This window comes from Gopherus evgoodei, chromosome 11, assembly GCF_007399415.2.
Source record: "Gopherus evgoodei ecotype Sinaloan lineage chromosome 11, rGopEvg1_v1.p, whole genome shotgun sequence".
Classification (NCBI taxonomy): Eukaryota; Metazoa; Chordata; order Testudines; family Testudinidae; genus Gopherus; species Gopherus evgoodei.
Window position 1 is genome coordinate 48,556,765 of NC_044332.1, and position 26,873 is coordinate 48,583,637.

Genomic DNA, 26,873 nt, shown 5'->3' on the forward strand with positions numbered 1-26,873 from the left:
GTGAGGCATCAATTGCCAGTCTTCTGTTGCCAATCCGCTGAGCGTCGCCAGTCACTGAAGTCCCCACGGAGGCACACGTCCCGCTTGGACTGGTCCTCCTCCAGATCTGACCATGATTATCACGAGGCACAAGGTCGCCACTCCAGCGAATCCGGGCAACCGGGCAGCAATCGCTCCAGATATGGTGCCGGTACGGAGCAAGGCTCCACATCAGTGGAGCAGCCTCTCAGGCCCTCGGTACTGCCTGAATCATCAGTACCAAACCCTGCCCCAGGGCCAGTGGCTGGGCCCATGGTACCCCTGGAGCTTGTGGGGATTCACTCAGCCCTCCCAGCCTGCCTGCTGGGCGTCAGGAGTTCGAACAGGCAAGTGGCATCAATCCAATTCCTTCCGGTGCCTGAGGCCTAGGGGGATAAGACCCCACAAGTCCATGTGGACCAAGGGGAACAGCCTGCTGGACTACCAGGGGGTGTCGTGGAACCCACGGTAACGGCCTCCTCCTCGTAGTCTCTGGATGAGACCATCACAGAACCTCTGGATGACGGTAAGGTGCACCAGGAACTGTTGAAGAGGGTCGCGTCCAACCTTGGCTTGCAGGCAGAGGAGTTGGAGAAGCAAGCGGACTCCCTATGTGATGTCTTCTCCTCCACAGCCCCTGTTAGGGTGGCCCTTCTCCTTCACGAATGGGTATTAAATAGGTTGACCAGATAGCAACTGTGAAAAAACAGGACAGGGGGTGGGGCGGGGGATAACAGGCACCTATATAAGAAAAAGTCCTCCAAAATGTTACTGCCCCTTTAAAAACAGGACATCTGGTCACCCTGTCCATGGACAAGCAGGTTTTCACATTCTGTGCAATAAAAATCCATGGTCATGAAATTCCATAGAAAAGCAAAGCATAAAGTTGTCCAAAGTAGAGGGTGGACACTTCTATTTACACATACTTATCTAACAAGCATTCTTTCTTTCATATGTAACTCATGCTATATCAAAATATTTTTTGTGTAATTATGAGAATTTTATTTTTTAAATCCCTTACCATTTCAGAACAAAATACATGAGCCTTCTGTAAGGGAATAAATGACTTATGTGCATAGCACTTGCACATAACGTAAATAACTCTGGCCAAGAAGATCAGAGAAATAAATTGAAAAAGGTCCTTAGAATTGAGTCGAGATTGAACAAAATTAAACAAAACTGCTTATGTTCAATAACTTAAGTAACTCAAGAAAAAACTTTTTTTTTCAGGAGTACTTTTTTCAGCTTATTCAACTTAGACTGTAATAATTAGAGATTTATTAGATAAAAACTTCAATCAACATTTGCCGCTCCAGTGGTTAAAATGTCAAATCATACCATACCTTGTATTGCAACAGAGCGTACACTGCAAAAATAAAAAGGAGTTAATAAAATTACATGCTGGAATGGCATAGATAATAAAATCAGAGGCAATATATAAAATTATTGATTAAACTTTTGTTAGGCCATGATGTACTAATTTACATCTCATATTTCAGTATGATGGTATCTTCAGATTTAACCATGATGTTATCTTCAGAGAGCTTCAAGGCTAAAACATTGCTAACCTTGCCTTTTGTTTCTATAGTATAATTTATTTACTTTTATATTAATAGATAACTGTAAAAATGTTAAAGTTCTTGGTAAACCAAGAAGTAGCAAAATTAAATAATCAAATACAAATCACAGACAATTAAAAGAATTAAAGGTAAAAGGAATATTGAAATCATGACAAGTAGCAAGAGTAGACTTCCATTAAATACATTTCTAAAGAATGTAATAAGCAGCTTTGCCTCAATTAACTGTTTATAAATTTAAACAAATTTAATTCTAGCAGCTTAATTCTGTGTTTAACATCAAAATAATCCCTAACATTGGGAAGTGGAAGGCTATCTGGCTGCTCTTATGTGTCGAAAAGTTGGATTACATTCTTTTCTAATAGTTTGTAAGCAACTGCAGTGTCCCACAATTTAGCTAGAAAATAAAACTAGTGATGTATTTCTCCTTGATACAGTTTTCTTTTAAAAAACTATTTATCTAAACAGGAAATATCTCACTAAAAAATCTGGTGAAAAAACTCTATCCTGAAAGCAGAGTGGTCTCTGGAGTGGTGCCAAATGAAAACAGCTGTGATAGACATTTAATTTTTATAATTTCTTGATTAAAAAAAAAATCCTTACTAGTGGTTGAAAAATGTTTTGTTGTTGTTTGCAAAAATTAAGGAGCATATCAAGGAGTGTTTTTCTTAAAACTAGTACTGTGAGCTCAGTACAGTAGCATCATGTATTTAGAAAAATGAGTTAGCAGAGGTATTAGTAGCTATTATGGGACCAAACTCTACGTTCCATACCCATGCAAATCTCCCATTTTCTACAGAATTTAATGGAAGTTTTGACTGACTGTGGAGTTCATGATTTGATCTAGCAGTGTGATCTATTACCAGCATTAAAAAGCACAAGAAAATCAGAGGGTGTAGAATGCAGGGTGTAGTATCAAATAGATATTTAGTCAGGACTCTCCTGAGTTCCTCCATTTAGCAATTAAATTTCAAACAATAGCACACACAAACTTGTGATCATTTTACTTATGTAAATTGGATAACGAACTATCATAATTGTATCAGAGGCTTTTTCCCTATAATTCCTCAGGGATCAGTAAACAACAAAAGGTTGTTAAACGTGCATTTATTACTAAAGGACTCTGTCAGCAGTTTTGTAGACATCGCTATGATATGGGAGTATCTCAGGTTTCAGAAGCTGTCTAATAAGCAGTTTGAAAGTAGAATGGAATTCACAGCAGCCTAGTGATTCTAATAGTGATACACATAGTACATCAATGAGGATTTATATCATAAATATATGCTTAGTGAAAATACCATGTGGAATTGTCAGTTTTTCTTAACTAAACCAACCTTTCCATTTTAAATGTCCCATATATAAGTTGACCGTTTAAAACTGGACAGTTACCTATAAACTAAGTGTAGCAGCCAAGAATATCTTATTCATTTGATCTTTGTGCAAGATACAAAGGGATAAAGATCATGGAGGTGATTTTTCTGTCGCAACTGGGAATTAATAATATATATAATTTAATACATCTGTTTTATACCAGCACATCTGTCTGTCTCCTTTAGGTGGGGTAAAATTTTAATTAAGACATAATAAACTGTTGCTGCAAAAAACTCATGGATTCCATATTTTGTACATATTATTGTCCCTAAAATCACTCTAAATAATCCATTATAAATCTAAAATGTTACTAAAAGGATGAACATTTATTACTACCTAGTAAATAGAAATGCTTACACTGAAATACTTCTTTAGATTTTTTATAACATTAATTGCTAAAGACAAACTTACATTTTCATCTTATGATTAATGCAAACCTCAACAACAATATTTGTGGTTTTTGTTTTTATATCTCCCTTCTGTGACCTCTGTTTTATTAATCTAATTTTTATTCTCCAAGTAACCTACAGTATTCTCTTATATATTAAATTTTATTTATGCCTTTTAAATTTGCATACAAGTTGCTGTCAGAAGAAACATATTTTCACTTTTAATTATGCCCAGAACAAAAATGTAAAGGACCCAAAAGAATCAGAAAATGCAAAGGTGTAGAGCATTTCAGTGGATTATATGGCAAATGCTTCAGTACACAGGCTTAAAAGTCCCATATGTTATAAAGTTTTGTAACAATTTATCAAAGCCACCTTGCATTCTTCTGTACTAAATTTATTTTTTCACAATATTGTTGGCCTAAAAACAATTATTTTATCCTGTATTCTTCACTGTAAATCCTAGCTTTCTGAAAAATGGTATTAACCTATTTCTACAAACTGTCCTTGTAAAGTGACTAATGTGAAACATTTGTATTTAGATTTTCTGTCCAAATATTTCCAAGTGTCAGGAAAACTTTGATTCTTTAATCTGAATAGTCTCTACCTACCATGAACCAGTTTTATTAAAAGTCTGAGTTTGAAGTCAATAATACTTTAAAATTTTATATAATGATATTCATCTTCAAAGCCCTTTGCAAACATTAACTGATTAAACCTCACAATAACCTGTGAGGTGTTAGTACAGTAAGCATTATTAACTAATATGGAAAGGTTAAATAAGAGGGGGTTGCTGTCTGATCCAGGATTAGAGCTGTGATGATCAGACCACAGGACCATGCCTTTCTCCCAACATACCTCTAAGAATAAGGCTAAATATCTTAACTCAAAGTTATACTGAATGCAAATGTTGGAAAAAGTCAGGGACTTAGAAGTTGAATTTTTTTCTGTGTTTCGATTTTGTATTTTTGTGATTCAGTTCAAAGCAAGAGAGATTTATCTGTCCATTTAAATAGTGATTTTCATGCAAAATTATTTAAGTGTGCTGTTCTCTGAAATGTGACTTAACAAACAGGGTCATGGGTTCTAAGTGTGTCTCAATGGTTTGTGTGTCAAATTTGCTTCATTTACAAGAATTAAGAAAAAGCTATTCTATCTGCCAGCCCTACAGATTCAGCCTAAGAACTGAGGGTCGAGCTGTGTTCTTTCAATTATATGCATTTTCACCAATAATAAAGGTTCTTCTTGTGAAACTCACTGAAGTCTTCTGATGGAGGAACAGTAGAAGAATTTCGCTCACTCTCCTACAGTTATATTTAGTTCTGCGCTAATGTTACTAACAAAAGTAAAGGGTAGTAAATGTTTATTTTAGTCAATAAAATAAACTGACTACTCTTAATATACCTAGGGAGCAGATCTGTTGAGTAACAATGTACCATTTTTATAACATTGATTTTTTGATCCTAACTGTACAGTAAGTGTTATTTAAAACTTACCCTTCCCGTGCTTTTCGTAACTGTCTATAGCATTTTGCTAATTGTCAAAAATATGTAAATAATAATAGCCAAGGTATAGGATATTTTCTAGGAAATACCAACCAGTTTGGGGGTACTGGAGGCCCAAGATGAAGCAGAGGGGCATTTAACCAGAACCAGTTATTAATTCCCAGATATGCTTTGCTCTGAGAGCATTTTCCGTTATTTAATAGCAGTAAGGGCATGGATTTTTGCATGCAGCTTTAATGTATTTTGGCTTTCTAGACACTGAGCACTGTTCTGGTGAATGGAGCAAAGCATAAGTAAAAGTGGTGTGTCCTGTGAAGAGTCACAGGGCTGAGGGATGGAATCTTCAATTGGTCAGGGTGCTGGTATGGCCAGGCTGCAACAGCTAATACAGGATATGTAAGGAGTTCTGGATGTGGCTACTTTGTCTCTCCAGATGAGATTATGAACCACTCAGAGAATCTTTTGCTGTGTGATTTGGACAGTAAAAAACTACATGATGTTTCTGTTTTTAAAAAAAGGCTATTACTGAGTGGCTGCACGGTGTCGATTTATATCTTGTCATATAGTTTCCCCTGCTGTGGGGTTGTTGGCAACTATACATCTTCAGGGAAGATTTATTAATGGCATGGTGTTCTGGACTGCTGCAGTCTGCAGTGACCCTTTCTTTGCAGATGTGTGTTAGGATATATATGCACATCCTTCTGACTTGATAGCCTCACATTTAGAGCAATTGCCTATCAATAATTAGTACTCAGAAGAATCTTTTGCTCCTGAAGAATCTTTTTTCTGATGTGCTGAGGCAGAATGACTCCATTTTGGCCAAGCCATCCCCACTCTTTCAGAAAGGGTGCACTGATGTCTACTTTAGAGACCAATTTGGCGCATGGCCATCTCCATTAAAGGTCCATTGCTGGCACATGGAAAGCAATATAAGAAATCATTTCTGCCACAGATCTCGGATCTGCTCATGGACAGGATAATTTAACTCTATTTACAGTGCTGCGGAGGGCAGCTTCTCCCCTTGCCGCTTTTTAATCCAAATGTTTTAATTGCTGTGGTGATTATTATGATTATGTAACTAGTGCTTTTCAAATTCTTAAATTGTTCCATTGTAAGTATAATACATGGGTTTAATTTTCTTTTCATTCTGTTTTATTTAAGGAGAAAGAGCGGTTAAAGCAAGAGAAACGCGATGAAAAAAGATTAAATAAAGAGCGTAAACTGGAACAGCGAAGATTGGAATTAGAAATGGCCAAGGAGCTAAAGAAGCCTAATGAAGATATGTGCTTAGCAGACCAGAAGGTAATCATAATAATGTAAATTTACTTTTTATGTTCTTGCCCCTTTTTAATCCTATTTCTTTCCTCTCTGTCTCTTGCCATTGTGTCAATAATTAATTCTTCTTACTGCAGCTGCCCCTAAAAACATTCCAATTTTGCCTTAGATAACTATTTTGCAGTATTATCTATATACTAAATCAATATTTGCAGTATTATCTATATACTAAATGTAAGCATTAACTAAAGGATACTACAAATACTGAGGCAATGTTGTTTTAGTTATCTAATGAAATTACTTTTGAGGCTGCCAAAAATTCACATGCTTTCCTACTTTAAAATATTAAAGTAACCTTCATGATTATTTCTGTAAAAGTGTCTCTCACTACATGAATCCCAGCTGGAGCCATCCCTGTAGACACGGCTTCTCGTGGGACTCCTTTCCCCAATGCAATCCTCCTGAGCTTGAGTGTTTATATGGTTCCCTCAGGACCAGTCTGTCTCAGCTCTCAATTCTGTCTGCCAGAGAGCTGCTTTGGAGATACCTGCTGGGAACGGTAATATCTTTTTTTGGACCAACTTCTCTTGGTAAGAGAGAGACACTTTAGAGCTTACACCAACAGCAGTTGGTCCAACAAAAGATATTACCTCACCAACCTTCTCTCTCTCTAATATCATGGGACTGACACAGTGACAACACTGTGTACAGAAAGCTACTTTCTCACTTTATAAGATTCCCCCCCCATGCGCGCGCACACATCTTTGTCGTGCTTTATAGTTCAGAGTAGAGTCTGAGTGCCACATCTAGCCCAACGTGTCAGTAGTAAATAACCTCTGAAAATAGTGGAATTATTTCACCCTTCAGACCCCAACCTTTTGTAGCTTATTATTAACATCAAGTCTTGCAAGTAATAGTGATCTTGGAAGATCCTACTGAATCTCTCATTGTTTTTCTCTTTGATTTTCAGCCTTTGCCAGAGTTGCCTCGCATTCCAGGCCTTGTTCTCTCTGGAAGCACATTTTCAGACTGCCTCATGGTGGTGCAGTTCTTGCGCAACTTTGGTAAAGTTCTTGGTTTTGATGTGAATATGGATGTCCCTAATCTAAGTGTTCTTCAGGAGGGCTTGTTAAACATAGGGGACAGCATGGGAGAAGTACAAGACTTACTTGTAAGGCTCCTCTCAGCTGCTGTTTGTGATCCAGGACTAATCACAGGATACAAGGTAAAAAAAAGTCCTAAACACCTTACAGTGGTAAACAAATAATATTAGTAAATAAATTGTTAATAGTAACCATTAAAATCATCCACTTTTCCTTGATACTCGCTCTTCCTTGGACTCCAATAACTATACTTTTCTGGTTGTTCTCCTATCTTGCTGACCACTCTTTCTGTGTTACCTTCAGTGACTCTTCTTCCTCCTCACTCTCACCCTTTGTCATTGTTTCCCAGAGATGTGTCTTTGATCCTTACATTCCCCCTCTCCCCCATACACACCTTCTCCCATGATCTACCATCACCTCTGTGGGCACGTCTTTGATTCTTCCTGTTCCTTCTACCCTCACTTCCAGGTTCTCGACAAATCTCGTAGCTTCTTCCTTCAAAATCTGCTCCTTTCCCTCTAACCCATTGTCAAAACCCTGATTGACACCAAGATTCTCTGCCTTTTTATTTTTATTTATTTATTTTCTTGCTTGGACTAATATAACCTTTTACTGAAGCCCTTTCTAAACATTCTGAATTGTGCTAGCCAATATCTATCATTTTCTGACAAATACCACTTGGCATATTGGTCTGCTTTTACTTAACCTATTTAATGGACATCAGTGTTATTTCAGTTTTTTGAAACATAGAATGGATGCATACATTTTGTTGCACTGTGCTGTCTGGACTCAACTTTAAGTTTGGGATTGGACTCCCAAAACAAATAGACAAAAGTATTATTTTTAACCATAATGTATTATTGAGTCTGTTACAGTATTTTATTGTTCTTATGTGATTGACTGAAAAACTTATTTTTTAGGCCAAAACAACTCTTGGGGAACATTTGTTGAATGTTGGTGTCAACCGTGACAATGTTTCTGAGATTCTACAGATTTTTATGGAAGCTCACTGTGGGCAAACTGAGCTTACCGAAAGTCTAAAGACCAAAGCTTTCCAGGCACATACGCCAGCTCAGAAAGCATCGATACTTGCTTTCCTTATTAATGAGTTAGCATGCAGCAAAAGTGTAGTGAGGTAAGATTTTCTAAACCTTTATCCATGCTGTACAAATACACCATATAATGCATAATGTGTGCATCATATTTTGTTATAGTAGAGTTCTATTAGTCCCTGTTGTAGCTAAGGGTGAGAGCTGATTTCTGCTATAACTCCCTATTTTCATATACTCACAACTTTTCAAAAGAAATACCTTGGGAAATTTTAAATTTTCCATACTTGGTTTATGCCCAGAGGGAATGTTCTTCTCAAGACTTTGAGCAAAATCTTTGAGTTATGAGAGGGAGCTGATTTTTAAAGAAATGTCCCCAGCTCCTTTTGGAAATAACTCAAAAAGGGTTGAACAGCTAACCGTTATGCGACACCCTGTTTTTTTTATCCAAATACTTGCCTATCCCTTCCTTTATGTAGCAATTAGATTAATAAGATCATCAGCAGAGGTGGCATGGCTGTTTACCACTATAATAATTCAGAATAATCCTGTTTGTAGGATTTCTTCGTTGCAGAAATTGGAAGGTGTGTATGAGGCAGGGAGTTGCAGGAAGAGGAAGGACAGTCCCAGGATTAAGAAAGTTGAATGCTGCCCTGGGGAAGTGTATTATATTCCTGCTTCTGCCACAATGTTCATATGTGATGCTGGGCAAGTCACTTAAATCAAAATGTTCACAAATGGCCAGTAATTGTGCGGTGTTCTTTGAATGCCAGTCTCTGTACATATTCCACAGTGGGAAGCGCACTCACCAACTTGCACACATCAGAGAATTTTCTAGTCAGCAATCCCCACTGGGGAGAGAGAAGCAACCGTTCCAACTTCCTCAATACCAAGAAGACTAATGCAGCACCATCGTTGTGAAGGTGGAAGGTGCCTCTATCGCAGTTAGATCCATTTGGCACTAGTACTCAGGGTATTTTTTCTAAGGGCTTGTCTACACTAACTCTTACTTCAATATAATTTATGTTGCTCAGGGATGTGAATAATCCACACACTTTAGCGGTGTAAATTACGCCAACCTAAGCACCAGGGTAAACAGTGCTATATTGGGGCAAAATTTCTTCTGCCAACATAGCTACCTCCTCTCGCGAAGGTGGTGTTGTGCTGATGGGAGAGCTCTCTCCTGATAACTTACTTCTTTACCATGCTCACTACAGTGGTGCAGCTGCATGCTGTAGCATTTCTAGTGTAGACTAGCCCTAAGTTTTGAGGCATCCTCAGCATCCGACAGCCTGGTAGTTTTTATGCTGCCTTGAAGCCAGATCAAGGGAGGGCCATCTTTGCCTCTTCTCTTTTCAAGGCTTGCAGTCCAGATCTGAGCTATCTGTATGTCTTCTAGATGAGGAGGCTTCAGATGGTTTTGAAGCTTATGCTGGGGCTGATTTCAACTACATTCCGTCCCCCTTGAGCTTAGATGCCTGGAATCTGGGCTTGGAGTCCTCATCTAGTTGCCTGCTCCATGAGAAAAACCCTTAGGAGTGGTTCCCTCGACTGCTGGGTCCACCTGAAGAAGGATCTTCAGAATTCATAGCACTCCTGGGTCAACCCCTGACTGAGGCAAAACAGACACCTTTTGTATCTGTCATCCACAGACATAACTGCTTTGCAGGATGGGCAGTTTTTAAGCCCAGGGACTTGCCATGGAGGCTGGTACTACCAGCGAACATAGGGGAAGGTGCCTCTCTCTATAGCATGTGTCTGCACCTATCTGGCTATATTCTTAACACTAGCTAACCAGAAGCCAGTGTGGAGGTAAATCTGAAGAGAGTTGCTCTGACATGCACTGCAGGTGGTAGAGAAAGAACTGAAACATGGTGGCTCTGCCCTTTATATCCTTTCAGAATGCACAAGGAAGATCTGTGTTGCAGTTTGTACACTCAGAGACTTGCCTACAGGGAGGCCTACTGCCTGAGTGTCATCAATTGTGGAATATCTATATGGACTAACATTCAAAGAAGAAAAAGAGGTTATTTACCTTTACAGCAACTAAAGTTCTTTGAGACCGGTGTAGTCTGTATACATACTCTGCTACCCACCTGCCATTCCTGCTACTTCAGAGTCCTGACGTCACAGGCTTTTCAGTAGTGAAGGAACTGAGGTAGGGTGAGGTGGCTTCTCCCTTTGTACCTTCGTGAAATGATGCATACGCTGCCTCAGTGGGAACTGCTGACTAGAAAATTCTCCAGCATGTGAACACTGGACATGCACTCAGCAACCTTGCAATATATATATGTGCACTACACATCTCAAAGGACATCAGTTGCTAAAAGCGGGTTACTTAACTTTATTCCTATTTTTCTGGGTGTCCAACATGAGACACCTAGAGCCAGATTTCAAGGTGCTGATTGCTCACGACTGCAACTAAAAGTTATTAGAGCTGTGCTTTCAACTTATAATGCTCTATAAAAATGTTGTTATTCTAGAAAATTAGGGCCTAGGTTTCTCAGATTGGGTATCCAAAATGAGTGGACACTTTTGACAATTTTGGCCTTAATGTCTCTGTGTTTGTGTCCCATCTGTAAACTGGGGATAATACTACCTATTCTCTGAAGACTATTTTGAAGATAAATCTATTAATATTTGTGAAGCACTTAGACACTATGTTTAGAGCACCATAGAAATGCCCGGAGGATGTTAATAACTGTGTGTTTTGGTACTGGGTTTGAATAGTCTGTGGCAAATAAGGCCTGAGGCCACTGAGTATTATAAAAAGAAATATTGAATAACTACTTATTCTCTCATTTCTTTAAAACCAACTCCTTCTCCAAACTCAAAAACAGCTGCAAAGATTTTGCTCAAAGTTTTTAAAAGAATATACACTGTGTGCGCAGTCCAAGTTGCACTTGCAACTTGAATTCTGGTATTTCCTAACTTTTGAATGCATGCCCTTGCAATCTTCTTGTTCTTTTAATTAAGTATTTTTGGATGTAATTTTTATATATATAAATATTATATGTGTGTATATCTCAGATATATGCATATTCTTGCTTGGTAATATTTCATAAACTACCTAAAACCTTTGGGTTTTTTTGTGTTTGACAGTGAAATTGATAAGAACATTGATTACATGTCAAATTTAAGAAGAGATAAATGGATGGTTGAAGGCAAATTGCGGAAGTAAGTTATATTTCCTTAAATATTTCTTTTGTATGTTTGTTTAACTTTCTACTATAAAGATTTGTTCCAAAGACAAAAATCGGCTAAGTTGTGTTTAAAAAACAAAACAAAACTGCAATACTCTCTTAATAAAGGATATTAATTAACTTGTCCCAAGGCCACTATTTTACAATCGTTTAAAGATGTGTGAGATTCAGTGGGTTACTATGCCTCAAAATTGGAAGAAAATCAAATCCATTTTGCATTCTTTGAAAGAAGTAAACCATTTCTTAAACAAAGGTTACTTTAGCTGTCAAATTGTTATTGATGTTAAGAAACTGATTGGACCTGCCATACTTCTCAATTTTCATTTTAAATATGCTTATAAAGGACTTGATTGTTGTTACAATGGACACCCTTAAAAAATTGCCTGTTACTTTGATAACTAAATAATGCTACCTCACTATTTGCAGTACATCCTCAGTGTTCCTATAGTAAGTGTTGGGAATAATGCGAATACTGAGGTAATCTCATCTATTTACCTCAGGCAAAACTGGCAAATTTTCAAGGGTAATCACTTTATGTCCCCTATTCTCCCATCGTACAAAACAAAATTCCATACAGCAAGGATAATATCTCCACCTACCAGGAGGTTAGAAGGCAAAGAAACTGTGAATCACAAGGTGTACAAAACAAGGCTCCGCTCCCATTCCCTTTGTCATCTTTGCTTCCTATCCAGGAAGCATTGAATCCTTTCTCGGTCCTTTGCTTCAGGTACTTTATGTTTCTAATCCTATTTCTCCCTTTTTTCCCTTTAATGTGTCTCAGAAGGAAGAAAGAAGAAGTAAAGAAGAAGGACAAGAGGGAGGTAGAGGAAAAAAACTGACCAATTAAAAAAATATGGAAAAAGTAGCTGTGGACCTCTGCTAATACTGCAGGTTCCCAGACTACATAGGTATAATGGCTTTATCTCTTGAGGAAAACCCAATTATTCTCCCATCTCATCTGGATCCTAACAGGCCAGTCCTCTCCTGTGGGTATGTAGTTGAAACAGTGCTGCTGAAGCTCTGATGTAGTCAAGAAATCTTAGCCATCTTTATCTCCTCAGGGATTTATTCTTATCTTTCTCCCTCCATCAAACTGTCACTTATATCAGTGGGCAAAGGGAGATGAAGAGCATGCAGCTGCCTGCAGAACCAGTGAGTTCATCCTTCTGGGCATAACACTGAAGTACCTCAGGGAGGGGTCTCAATCAAATCCTTCAGATTTGGTGTTGCTGTGAGACACACACAGTAAATTGGTTTCCCTTCTCACAGGGAAACCACCTCAGTTGTAAACTATAACCACAGATCAAGACCATTGTTGTGTTCTTTTGGGACTGGGGGAAGGAATGAAGGCCAACATTTTCAAAACTGACTAGTGATTTTAGGTGTCTCCATTTTCAGGTGCCCAACTTGAAGCATCTTTTAGAGGGCTCGGTACTTCTAAAAACCTTGAGGTATCTCAAGGTGGACATCCAGAATTTAAGGCCTGTTTGAAAAGTTAGGCCACGGATACCTATTCTTTTCCCTTGCCTGATCCCAGGAATGTTGCAGAGGTTAGCTCAGATTCGATTCATGTCATTTTCTTTGGCCCTGTATCTTTGGTTTCCAGCCCCAATAAGACCTTTCATTAAGTTCATGCTGAGGTCAGATTATGCAGGAGTTCATTCCCTTCAAACACCACCTTTTGTATGTGTCTGGAAGTGAAGAGGATTAAAGAGACAGCTTTCTGAGACAGGGCTTTCTCCCCTGATTGGGCTAAGTGGCCAGACACAATCAGGAAATGTTCCACCTTTGTCACCTCCTGTCCTATTTGGAGCATTTTTGTTAAGTTGTGCTCTCGAGAAGAGTTTTCATTGGTCACTTGCTCCTTACAACATAGTGACTGTATTTACCAAGGTTCACCAGGGCCTTAAGGTGCAGAATGCTGCCTTTAGGTGTCTGTAGTGCCTTCTTTGATTCATTTTTCTACTTTTCATTTTCAGTGTTATGCAAATCTCGGTTTATGTCCTTCAGAGTCATATCTGTTCATTTGCTTTCCACTGAAGTCGTCTTTTTACATGTCCTCTTCTCTTTTAGGCGCATTTGAGAATTGCGTTCACTGGTTATTGAATTTCTTTATCTGCTGATGTTTCTGGACAAAATTGTCCTTCAGGTTCTCTCTAAAGTTTTTAATTTTATGTTAGTCAGCTATTCATTCACCTATGCTTTTGCCTGATATGTTAACTCTTGTGCACAGAAAACTTTCTAGACTGGTGGTGAAGGCTGGAAAATTTTACTTCTCTTAGAAAAAGGATAAAATTTTCTAAAGTGCTTAAGTGACTTAGGCTGTTAAGTCCCATTTTCAAAAGTGACTTAGGCACTGATGTTCAGTGAGGCTTACGAGCCTTTTGAAAATGTCACTTTTGAAAATGGGACTTAGGTACTTGTCACGTAACTACTTTTGAAAATTTTATCCAAAGTATATTAGTAAGTCTAAAAATCTGTTTCCGTGAGCAAAAGAAAGGTCTAAGATCCTCTACATCTTCTAAATCTTCAAGTGGATTAAAGATATTTAAAAATATGTCCTACGAGGAGGTAGGTAATTTCTCACTGCCAGGGCATGGCTACACTAGAGAGTTTACAGCAATGCAGCTGCACTGCTGAAAGCTGTCTAGTGTAGCCACTCTAAGATGACGGGACAGAGCTGTCCTGTTGGCTTAACTACTACAGCCCTCACAAGTGGCAGTAGCCATGTCAGTATGAGAAGCTCTTCAGACAACATAGCGCTATCCGTACTGGTGCTTATGTCAGTGTAACTTATTCACTACCCTGTGCGATGTAAGTTATGCCAACATAAGTTGTAGTGTAGATATAGCTATAGTCTTCTAAAGACACTATTATCTCTTGAGCAGTGAGAACTGAGGCAATGATAATGATCTACTCTGTGTAGGAATACTCACTCACTTCAGTCTTTGACCTTCATTACTGGCTAGATGCATCAGCTTTCTAGAGAGCTGACATTTTTGTCAGTTTTCTCTCTCTAGGCTGCTGTTTGAGAAGTCACCTACTTTCACACTTCTCATTATAGCCACTTGCTGTATGGAATGTTGTTTCATAGGATGGGAGAAGTGGGGAAATACGACAAGGAAAAATTACTTACTGGTAATTGTGTTTGTCGTAATCCTTTCACTTTTCCCATCCTTCTTCCCTCTCCTCTTCTCTTACAAAACATTTGCCTTTTCTACACACTTTTTTATATCTACTCTATATCAGTTATGTTTTTGGCCTGCTCTTTAAATGACTATTTGAGCCTGGTTATATATATCTTCTATGATTCAGTGTGTTTGCCTGCTAGCTTCCTGGTAGGTAGAACTATAACATTTGCTGTATGGAATCTTTTTTTGTAGGATTTTGTAGAAGAGGAAAGTCTACAACAATCATAAATACTGGTATGTAAGTTTTTCTCTTTTGTTTCTTAAAATTAATACATCTGTTAACCTCTGAGTTACTTTAGCTGGTTATGATTTCTTAGAGTGTTGTGTCCAGAACGTGAAAAGACCAGCCAAAACATAAAGACTAATAGAAACATTATGTAAAATAGACCAAATACACCTTAGAAAGTTCTATTTTTTAAAAAATACAGGATCAAGGGTCAAGTTTACTATCACCTTGTTAACGCTAAGATCACTTGAGCAAAATGATGTTCTTTGTTTTACTATCATCAGTTCTCAGCTTTCCCAGACACACATGTTTAATAGTGGCCCTTCTAAAATGGGTAGGTAAAATGCAGATTTCAGCAGGTGCAATGCAAAAGAAAAAGGGAAAAATTAATAGAAGAGGCAGATTGGATTGGGCTCGTCTCTCTAGCTTACAGGGCTGGCTATTTAAAATTCCTCTGGTCCTGCATGCCTTTTATATAGGAGTTCAGTGTTACTCAGTAGAAATTACCCTGAAGGCAGGAAATCCAGTGCAGAACTGAATACATTTTTATGGGTTAGAATTCTGTATGAAGTGTTCTACAGTGTGACTTTCTTATGTCAGTCTCTGATAACAAACAGTGAGATAGCAGAAGGTTGTTGTAGGACAGAAGTAAATTTGAGTTTAAAATGAGTGATGCATCTTGGAATGAAGAACAGAGTAGAGTATGTGTGTGCTACAACTACAGTCAATAAGACCACTTGCATGTCATGTGTTTAAAGGCTTAGAATCATTCATGCCAAGAAAACCGGCAAGAGAGACACTACAGTGGGTGGTGATATAGGAGAAGAACAGCATTCATTGGGTACATCCACTCCAGGACGCAAACGGAGACGGAAGGGAGGAGACAGTGATTATGATGATGATGACGACGATGATAGTGATGATCAAGCAGATGAAGATGATGAGGATGAAGAGGACAAAGATGACAAAAAGGGAAAGAAGACAGAAGTCTGTGAAGATGAGGTAGGGAATATTAATTTAACAAATGATAACTTTTTTTTTAGAACGTTAAAGAATGGAATTTTCTTTCCACTCCTTTATATGATAGATTTGAAGACAACATTTGTTGAAAATTTTATAAAAAGGAAAAAATCATAATAAGTGAGAGTATGTGTTAGATTTGTTTTTAATTGTTTGGTATTTTAAGTTCTTTGGTAGACTTTTCTTTTCTTCATTCTTTAGCCAGGTGTCTTTTGTTTGTTTTTTGGTTTGCTTGTTTTAGCTTAATCTAGATTTTCATTTCTCTGAGGACTTCCTTCCTACCATTTTACGTAGACCGTTCAAAGAGGAAAAGGCTAAATCAGATCCAGGTAGCCAAATGTTTTCTAGCAAATAAGCATAAAAGTAGCTTTCCGGAGAGTGGAGAAGGGGATGCGTTAATTATCAGGATAGCTTCAGTTTAGTCATTGGTATAGAGAAAAATTACAATAAATAATATCCACTATGAAACTGAGGTATCTGGTATAACTACAAGCTGAAAGAAGGGAAGGGTTGTTTAAGAGCTTAAGCTGAACCGTGTATGTGTATATATTTTTAAAGTTAAAGGATAATTGAAATTTGTTAGCAAATATGACCTTTGAGTCTTTACAACTTCTCCAGGTTGATGAGGGTGAGAGGAATGGTCTTTTGCAGTTCCACAATACTTGATCACTAGCTCCAATATTTTAATACCCAACATCCTTATAAGACACAAGGCGGGTCATTACAAATATTTATTAGCTTTTTAAACTGAACTGCCTTTGTTATAGTCAAACTGAGATTTTATAGAAATTCCACAGAATCTCCAACAACATCACACAAGTCCAGTGTGGTCTGGTGGAAGAAGCCTGGGAAAGGAGCCACAAAAATGATAAATTTGAATCCTGTCTTTTGCTCTAGTTTGCTATATGGTCTCCAGCAAGTCACAGCCCCTTTCTTTCTGTCATTTTACCAGTTTGTAAAATAAGGTAGTCATATTTCTTTACCTACGGTACCTCACGGTTGTGTTGTGGGAATGATTAATATTTGCACAGTGTTTTATATGCAAACTAGTGGTTACACTCAAATCCATACAAATACCTTTGATTAAACACTAAGCATCAGCTGTAGGAACTCTCCTTTTGGCCACCATTCTGGATTCTGTATGGAATTACAGTAATCCCTTCCTGCTGTCTTTCTATCCTTGTGAATGAATATAGGAGATACTGCCAGAAAATCATTGTGTGTGAATGGTCGTATAAGCAAAAAGAGTGAACCTTTAGAAATGCAATGCCCTTGAAAGTACAAAATATGGATAGTGTGCAAAAAAAGAACAGTAGACAATAATGTTTCAGCTGGAAGACTTACTTCATAAAGTCTTATCTGTGAAGATTGGAAGACTCCATGGACCTGTGTCTTCTTTAACTCACAGCCATATCAATCAATTCTACAGACTTCTGATGTCATTAAATGCAAAAATGAAATTTGAGAGTTTTCCCTAAAACTATGTTAAATACCACAGTGATCAGGCTGGGTTCCAGGAGTGGGGGACATTCAACATTTTTAATTAACCTTCTCTAATTATTTTTACTATGTGAAAAAGTCTGGGTGCTTTCTGGTTGACTTAAGATATCCCAGAATGTGATATCATCTGTGATAAATACAGAAAGTCCCACTGCAACCCACGTTATGTGTGATGTTTCACAATGTTGCATTTGTGAGCCAAGAAGCACAAAAAAAATTTTACAAAAGGTTAATGAAATCTTATTTCTGCGTGGAATGCCTCCCTTCCTCATACCACCCCATCATGGTTATTGTTGGAATTTAACACACAAATTTTGCGTTTAATTCCAGTTTCATTTTTGCTTTTCAGTTCACCTTTAAAGTATCTGAAGTATAATTTCAGCTGTTCGCATAAAGAATCACATAGGGGAGGCTACTATCTTCTGCTTCAGGGTGAAGGGTAATTGAGACTTCCCAGGAAAGTTATGGAACTCTCTTGGAGTACTATAGTTCTCCAAGGGCTTACTGAATTGAATTAAAATTCTTATGGAAATTATCCTTATTTCTAGCTGTAATTTCATCAAGGAGAATTTAAAGCTTACATTTTTCAGTGATAGACGGTCTCTCTTTAAAAATCAATAATAGCCGTACTAGTATTTCCCATACAAATTTTTGTCATTTAAAGTGGCTTTGCATTTTCTTGTGAATATTGAAAAAAGACTCCAAATTCTCTCTCTCCAAAGATTGATTGATCAGATTCTGACATTATTCTGACAATGATTTAATGTGAGAAAAACACTCAAAAATGAATGTAAAAGAAGACACAACTTTATGAAACTTAAACTAAATTATAGTTTTAAGTGTGTATCTGCAAGGTGAATTATTTTTTTCCTGTAAAAGGACAGAGTCTCAACAAAATAAGACTGTCCACCCACTTTCCCTGTACATATACATCTGGGAAGGAAGATTTATAATACTTTTTGTAGAAGTAAAGATATATTTGGCTAGTCACATATATGCCACAAACAAATAGTTCCAACTTTTGCACACAACTCTCTCTGAAGTCAATGGGAGTTGCATCCATGTCTTAGGGTAGAATTTGTCCCACAGATTTGACATGATGTATTTGTTACATGAAGCTCTTGTACTGTAGCGTTAGTAGTACCATTACGTTATCCTGAAATAAACTATCATGACTGTGTATTTATTGGGTGTAGGATGATGGGGACCAGGCAGCAAGTGTTGAAGAATTAGAGAAACAGATTGAAAAACTCACCAAGGTAAGAGATTTCCATCAGTTTTAGTGTCTGTCTTATCTGTTTTTTCTGCCTCTAGCACTTTCTCTGCATGGGTTTCTTTCACAGGGCAGAAGGAGACACAGATCCCAGCTCATCTTCCCATTGTACTTTTCGTCCCATTCTCCATGCACTTGTGGTTGATCCCCAACCCTCACATGTTAGTAGGTTAGAGAGTTGAGGAAATAAGTGCTTTTACTTCCAGTTAATCAGCTCCCAACTTACCTACTGCTGATGTTTTTACTTCCACTCTCACAGGATATCAGTTTACCAACCCCCCTTCTTTAAGTGTCTTTTTTTTCTCAGTCCTTGGTGAGTGCTGTCCAGAACCCATCCCTTGATAGTGGGGCCTTTTGCGATACTTGGACCTACAAATTTACCCTAATCGTGAGCTCAATTGTGAAAACTGAGTAGAAGTTCATAAAGTATCACAATAACCTATAACGACAAATGTTGATAGGAAAAGTTGCCAATGCAAGACAGAATTAGTGGAAACAGAAGGCCTGCTGATACAACTCAAGGACTGTATTAAAATAATGCTTGCTAAACAAGGAAAGTGTGGAACCAGGGATCAGGGAACCAGAATTGGTGTGTTGGAAATTTAAGTGCAATTGTGTGGACAAAATAATGAGGCGACGGGCTATTGTACCCACAACTCCATTTTTGGAGAGAAAGAGACTTTAAGGAGAAAAATTGGCCATTGGAGCAAGCTTCGCCATCTTGGCTGCCACCCCCACCATATTGTGGGACCCCAGGCCTTCATCATCTTGATCCTGAGAGATGTCTTGGCCAGACTAAAACAGAGAGACCTACCCAGATGACATCACTATCTCTGCCAGCTCCAGCTAAATCCAAAACACCAGCTGGGATGCGTGACTTTGCCACCTCCACCCACCCCGTGTGTTCTTTTCCTTCCCCGCCTTATTTCTTTTCTTTTCTGTCTCCTTTTGCCTCTTTTTTAATAAGTGTCTGGCTTAGCCAGCCAAGACTGTATATCTTGCAACACTGCTGTAAGCTTGTGACCAGAAAGTGACAACTAAAACAGTACTGAAATAGGCCAATGGTTGTACACGTTTGCCAGGTCTTATGGCTCATAAGACCATGTGCCATGGCTGTTTTTCCAGTAGTGAGTTTGCAAGTGAAAGTCAACACCAGAGACAGAAGGTGCATTTTCTATCTTTGATATTCTGTTCTCTCTCCTTTTGCGTGTTTGTTGTCTCAGGGAATGGGATTGGACTTTAACAACTACAACAGTAACAGCTCTAGCCCATCTCAGCTAACTAACGTCACCTTTCCCCCAAAGGACAGTTGTTACCCTCCTTGATACCATTTAAAAGACTGTTTTTTCCTTCTGAAAACTCTCTTCAGCTAAAGAGAGAGGGAACAAGGGATGTTGTTAAAATGAAAGTCTTATTTAATGTTTTACATTTCAAATGCTGTAACTGTTTTCCCTTATTTTCTGTATCTTTAATGAAAGGTTAAAAGTATTTTTAATAGTGTGATTGCCATGTACTAACCAGGATGAAACCTGAACCTTATTTAAAAGTGCTTAATGTTGGACATTCAGCGTCACGTTAACAACTTTAGCCTATATATTCCATCTAAATTAATGCAAAGAGACCCGCTCTCCTGAAATGTCCTGTGTGTGGTTTCCCTTTCAATTGTGATCTGTAATTACCCGCTCTCTCCTGTTATTGGTTGACCTTCAGAACCTAGTTCCCAGGCATTGTAGAGGGGAGACCAGTTAACTTGGCTCTTTGCTTTTAAATTCAACACATGGGGTGCTAAGTACACTTGTCACCACCAGTTAAGGGGTCAGCTCTAGTATTAATAGCTTTATGTTTTCCAGAGGATGAAGGCAATATAATTAGGGTTAAATGTGAATGTACTTCTGTAGGATTTCTGGTGTGAGTGCTGCCATTGGCCATAGAAATACTATGGAATATTAAAAGCACTGTGATGTTACAGGGAAAGGAAAGATGAAAACGAAGAATAGACTAGAAGTGACATATACTTAAGATAATAGCACAAAGAAATTTGCAAGAAACCTCCACAATATCAGTCCCTCTATAAATTTGTAGGATTTATAGGCTACTTTTTGGTAAGGAAGACAAGTCAAATTTGTTCTGAACCTTGCAATGGTGAAGACCATTCCTGAATTCTAAAATAGCCAGGTGCCTAGAATATGACCCAAAATGGCATAGACTTGAATAGTTGCTTATTCAGTTTCTGAACAGTTGTATATGTTTTTGAGTGGCACAGTAGAATCAGGTGTTTAGATAATGGCAGTCAGTATAGAAAGGGAAACAGGTTAGTAGATAAGGAGAATAGAATGGGGAAAATTTGACGAATTGGGATACTATAGTGTACCTATTTTATTTATTTAAAGAGAGTTCATCCTTCCAGGCTTTGTCATTGGTTTGTCTACTGCTCCCAGCTGCAATAAACACCCAGTTCTGGGAATTCTACACTGTTTCCAAGAGTGCCAGTTTAGCAGAGGAAGGAGTAGGTAGACTAACTGAAATTCCTGTTAGATTCCTCCACTCCTCCCAAAAAGTACTTTGTGTTTGAATAATGGCTTTCTGTTCAGATATTACTGAACTAATTTCTCTAAGCCAATTTAAATATTCATTAGTTTCTCATCAGGAGCTACAGAATCTCACGCTGCGCTGGGTAACTTCAGCACTCTGAACACCATTTACTGTATTGCATAATTGATAGGATTTTGGCTGTTCCAGTGCAATGAAATCATGGATTCTATTTTTCTCTGAATGTTGGTATTAAAATATAGAACATACTACTGCAGAATGCATCCTGACAGTGAAGCTGATAAATTTAGGATATATCAAAGAGTGCCCGAGCTGATTATTTAAAGACAATTTGGCTTTTTAGATAAAACACTTGTGTGAAATATCCCAAGTAAATGCTCATGTGGCCACTGAGCTGTCATTTGGCCTTGCCCGAACAGATATTTTATACTATAACAACTGATTTTTTTCCCCACTGAATTATAATCCTCCACCCTCCGTCCCCCTTTTTTAAAAACAGCAACAAAGCCAGTACAGAAGGAAATTATTTGAAGCCTCTCACTCTTTACGCTCAATGATGTTTGGTCAGGATCGTTACAGACGCCGGTATTGGATTCTACCCCAGTGTGGGGGTATTTTTGTGGAAGGCATGGAAAGTGGTGAAGGTAAGTACCAGAAAGGAGTAATAGTAGAAATTGCTATACAAAAGTATACTGCCTGTGTGTCTAGTCTGTTATCTGTGTCTTAAAAAATGGCCTGTTACCTTCAGGAGAAGGCTAAAAACTAACCTGTGATAGCCCTAGTTATTTGTGCAGTGCTGTTTGAAGAGGCTAAGGGGAGTTTTTCTGATTTTTAGTTGGTTAATTTATCCCTTGAAACAGAGAATTAATATCCTTTTGTTAATTTTTGATTTAGCTAGTGTAGCTGCATATGAAATCCTTTAATGTTGCTGTGATAAATGAAGGGGGAGGGAGGGAGCTTCCTTTTATGGATACCCAGCCAGCCAGTTAGCTATAAAATACCTCTTGGTAGCTGTTCTCTACTTGCTTTACCTATAAAGGGTTAAAAAAAACCCATAGGTAAAAAAAAAAGGAGTGGGCAGCTGACCAAAAGAGCCAATGGGAGGCTAGAACTGTTTAAAATTAGGGAAAACCGTCCCTTTGTCTGTGTGTCTGTTGTTGCTCTCTGGAGAAGAGGGGAACAGGTAGCAGTTATGCTGTGAGAAGCTGAAGGCCAGGTATGAAAATCATCAAAGTCAGACCTAGAATTGCTTATTTGGAACCCAGATATGTAAGTAGATCAGAAAATGTGTAGAAAGACACGATTAGGCTTATTTTGTTTATTTCTTATGGCTTGTGTATTCCTCTGTGCTAACCCCAGATGCTTTTATTGCTTGTAACCTTTAAGCTGAACCCCCAGAAACTATTTTGGGTGCTTAATTTTTGGAATTGCTCTTTTAAAAATCTAGCAATAGCCTGAGTTTTCAAATGTATTTTCTTTCTTTTTGTTTTTAATAAAATTTACTGTTTTTAAGAACAGGATTTGGATTTTTGTGTCTTAAGAGGTTTGTGCACATGTTTTTTAGTTAGCTAGTGTTAACAGCTGCTTTCTGTGTTTTTCTTTCTCAGCTCTTGGGGGGGGGGAGAGGGGTGAAAGGGCTTGAGAGTACCCCACAGGAAGGAATTCCCAAGTGGGCCTTTCTGGGTTCCAGGTGTTTTTTTTGCATTTGAGTGTTGGCAGAATCTACCCATCCCAGATCAGAGAGAAGCTGTGTCCTTGGGAGTTTAATACCAGTCTGGAGTGGCCAGTATTAATTTTTAGAACCCTTGTGGGCCCTCACCTTAGTGGGGAATCAGCCTTGACAGTTGCTAAACTATTTCTCTATATTTTCCTTGGCAATGTATTCTGCAGGTTGACCACAGAATGTATGAAGAAGCATTATTTTTGTCTATTTTAATTTTCTCAGGACTTATGCAGATATTCAGAATGTTTTGCATTTAGAGATTACATATATGGCGTGAAATAAAATGGAACATGATTGTTATACAATAAGATACTCTCTTCAGTTCTCTGCTAAAACAATCATTTCTTTATTAACCCATAATATGTTTTTATGCTCCTCTTTTTTCTGAGTGACCTGAATTTCCCTCCAGGATGCGTTAAAGTCTATTTTACTAAAATTTAAATGGAGTTTGCTGATTTTGATAGTTAATATATACCTTGTCTACAAACTTTTTTTTTTTAATTTACCTCAAGTCTAGATACATGTCAATTTTAGAATTCACTTATTAGAATTCCTGGATATAGACCCAACCCATGATTTTTTTAAGATCTCATCTGCAAGATGTCTCCCTGCCCACTTCATCCCCTTTTCAGTAAATTGTATAGTAGTTAATTACCTCGGAAGAATGAAAGTCTGAGTTGGCCGTGCTGAGTTTTGAAACCTATGGTTCCTGGGTGTAGGTAACTGGAAACTGGATGCATAAAACAGTAAGCCATCTGTCCAGCGATCAAAAGTACCTCCTTGTAAAGTACCTGTACAGTTCCTGAAATTGTTTCTTCCTGTCAGGCCCATTTTGGATCTCTTGGTAAATTCAACATTATTAGTATCCAGATACGTTACTAGAGTGGTGGGTGCATTAAAAATTCAGAAAGAGAGATGCAAAATTATAGCAGTACATTTTCCTTGCTATTGTGCTTTTTTCCTTGTTGAAATTATTCTGGTTTTGCAGAATGTGCAAATAACCCCTGCAGGTGTTACCAGACATAGATGATAAATAGGGGCCCTGTTTATCTGTAATTATGCAGCTGCACTAACTGATGCAGAAACTAAGCAAACAAATGGCTGCCATGCTGAGCGCTTTCCCTCCTCTTTCCTCCCTGTTCTCTGCCGTTTCCCCCTCTTTTGTTCTTTTTGAAGATTCTTATTAATGCTTGTTGACATATGTTAATAAGGGCAGAGGAAGACAGAGGATTGACAGGAAAACAGGAGAGAGGAGAGAACAGAACAGTTTTTTTACCTATTTATAAACTGGTCCTTCCCCACCTCAAAGATATTCGAGCTGACATGGACTCTGAACCTCAGCATTTTGTATTGTAAATTGTTTAGCTATTTAAACTATTCTATTCATCTATCTGCTTAGCTATCTGTAGATCCCAAGCATTATATTGTGTAGGTTCTTCAAATAATTTATTTCAGATAACGAGTAAAACAGGTAAAAGTAGCCTCCAGTATTTGGTAATGAAATTCCCCGCTTTCTTTTAATTAAAAATTAATTGGGTGGATTGTGAATTTTAATGTCCTATTTCTATCTTTGGGAGACATCCAATCTGTGAAATAGATTTTTTTTTTTTTGGTCTTCATTCTTATTTCTCCCCCACCTGGAGGGCTGAGAGTTTACAGAAATAGCCTATAAATTTAAAAGAAAATATCCTTCTCTCCTGGTGTGAACGTGAAACTTTTTGGTAATTCTGTAGTCAATAGTAACTTTTACAAGCACAAAGCCGTAAAAATTTTGCCCCTTCCAAAGAAATTAGAACTGACAAACTGCTCCAGAATTCCATTGGTGTTCTGTATGCAAGTTAAGTGAATCTCTTAGCAATTTCTGGGGCAAAATCCTGGCCTTGTTGAACTCAATAGGAGCTATTTACTAAATTCAGTGGGTCCAGTTTTTCATCTCTGATACACAGCAAAGTTTAAATCTGTTTTAGATTTGGTGAGGGGAAAAAACACAATACAATTGACAACACAATGAGAAGGGTCTGAGCATTTTTGTTATAAACCACTTTTCAAACTCTTTTGAGTTGGCTGTGAAATTTCGTCCACATGAAAGTACAGTGTAAAGTGTATTTGAGTGTTGTGTTTGTCCTTTTAAAAATATTTTTCAGAGCTTGAAGGCAATTTCATAGAGTACATGGTGATCTAGAGCACGTGGAAGTGACTGATGAAGTTTTTCTTCATATAAAACCTGATTACAGGAATGGTCTAAGTTAGATGGTTCTCCTTTGATATTTTAAGTTTACAGTTGTTTCAATTTTGCAGGTCTAGAAGAAATTGCAAAAGAAAAAGAGAAGTTAAAAAAAGCAGAAAGCATACATATCAAAGAAGAGATGTTTGAGACCTCAGAGGAAAAAGTAAACTGTATAAATACAAGTCACTGTGAGCAGAAAGAGGATCTTAAGGAAAAGGATAACACTAATTTGTTTCTACAGAAGCCTGGCTCTTTTTCAAAGCTAAGCAAACTGTTGGAGGTAGCAAAGATGCCTCCTGAATCTGACATTATGTCACAAAAACCCAATGGCAGTGCAGCAAATGGGTGTACACTATCTTATCAAAATAACTCTAAAAACTCTCTCTGCAGCCTTCATCCCACCATATCACAAAGCAGCTCTGAAAAGTCAGATTCTAATAATCTTTTTAATCCCATTGCAAGTGGACCAGGGAAGTTTTACAATTCTCCATTAATTCCAAATGACCAGTTGTTAAAGACACTTACAGAAAAGAGCAGACAATGGTTCAGCCTTTTACCAAGAATACCATGTGATGATGCATCAGTTACCCATTCAGATACACCAGCTTCTTCTTCTTCGCTAACTCTGCATTCAAATCCTCCCTCAAAATCACCTTCACCAGTCCCATCTCCTCATATCACTTCAACCTCTGTACAGAGTCCTATGGGAATAAATCCTTTTGCATTATCATCACTTCAGGTTGGTATTTAATTACAATTTGAGGTGTCTGATCTAGCAGTCCTTACTCAGGTGAAATTCCCTCTGAGAGCTGATCATACCATTGTACCTTTGTTCCTTGTATTTTTTTAAAACTATTGTAAAATGTAATTCATTCTTAGAAATGTTTTTTTAATGCTGCCGAGTACTATTTGCTAAAAAGATTTAGATTGGTAGATTAGTAGGCAAACAAGGATGTTTAAATTAACAATTTGTATGATTTTGTGTGTACTGTTTCAAATCATTTGTATTTGTATAAAGAAGTTGGCAATTGGTAGTTGGAAATTGAATGAAAAAAGATAACTACAAATAGTAATTTTCAGAACTGTGGTCATCAGAAGCAACAGTTTTCTAAACATTCACCATATAGGGTTACTAGTTGTTTGTGTGATTTGGCATCTTAGCTTTTTTAACTCTTTAAGGCAGGGATCAAGACCTCTTTTGTGTTTTTATTATGCGTAGCACAAGGGTTGAGTAATCCTAATCCAGGTTTCTAGGAGCTCCACACTAGTAATAGAATTAATAGTAATGTTTTAAAAATATTTTTGATACAGCAGATGAAGACTGGATTACCTATAATGGGACTTCAATTTTGTGGATGGCCTACAGGAGTTCTTACTTCAAACCTTCCATTTTCATCTCCCTTACCTAGTGTTGGATCAGGGTTAGGATTGTCAGAAGGAAATGGTAATTCATTTTTGACGCCCAGTGTTCCTGCAAGTAAAAGTGAATCACCGGTACCACAAACTGAAAAAACAGCTTCTGCTCCCTCTACAGGAGTTGAAGTAGCCAAGCCAGTAGATTATCCTAGCCCAAAACCCATACCAGAAGGTAAGCATAATGCAGTAATGTGCCAGAACTGTCTAAATGTTGAGTTTCTCTAATGCTGCCGCACTATGAGAACATTTGTTTGCAT

The 26,873-nt window shown here is 37.9% G+C and overlaps 1 protein-coding gene across 13 annotated transcripts in view; it reads left to right on the top strand.

The window, feature by feature from the left end:
- Positions 1–26,873, top strand: part of BAZ2B (bromodomain adjacent to zinc finger domain 2B) — a 272,845-nt gene that overhangs the window by 211,821 nt on the left and 34,151 nt on the right. For 8 of the 13 annotated variants that reach the window (XM_030580012.1, XM_030580010.1, XM_030580011.1 and 5 more), the window contains 9 exons: positions 6,022–6,162; positions 7,106–7,360; positions 8,159–8,373; positions 11,390–11,464; positions 15,666–15,909; positions 18,624–18,686; positions 21,750–21,894; positions 25,272–25,939; positions 26,512–26,788. In XM_030580012.1, the coding sequence (XP_030435872.1) occupies positions 6,022–6,162; positions 7,106–7,360; positions 8,159–8,373; positions 11,390–11,464; positions 15,666–15,909; positions 18,624–18,686; positions 21,750–21,894; positions 25,272–25,939; positions 26,512–26,788 (2,083 nt within the window). The remainder of the gene's footprint in view (positions 1–6,021; positions 6,163–7,105; positions 7,361–8,158; positions 8,374–11,389; positions 11,465–15,665; positions 15,910–18,623; positions 18,687–21,749; positions 21,895–25,271; positions 25,940–26,511; positions 26,789–26,873) is intronic. The other 5 variants (XM_030580018.1, XM_030580016.1, XM_030580020.1 and 2 more) reach the window with 1 other exon arrangement.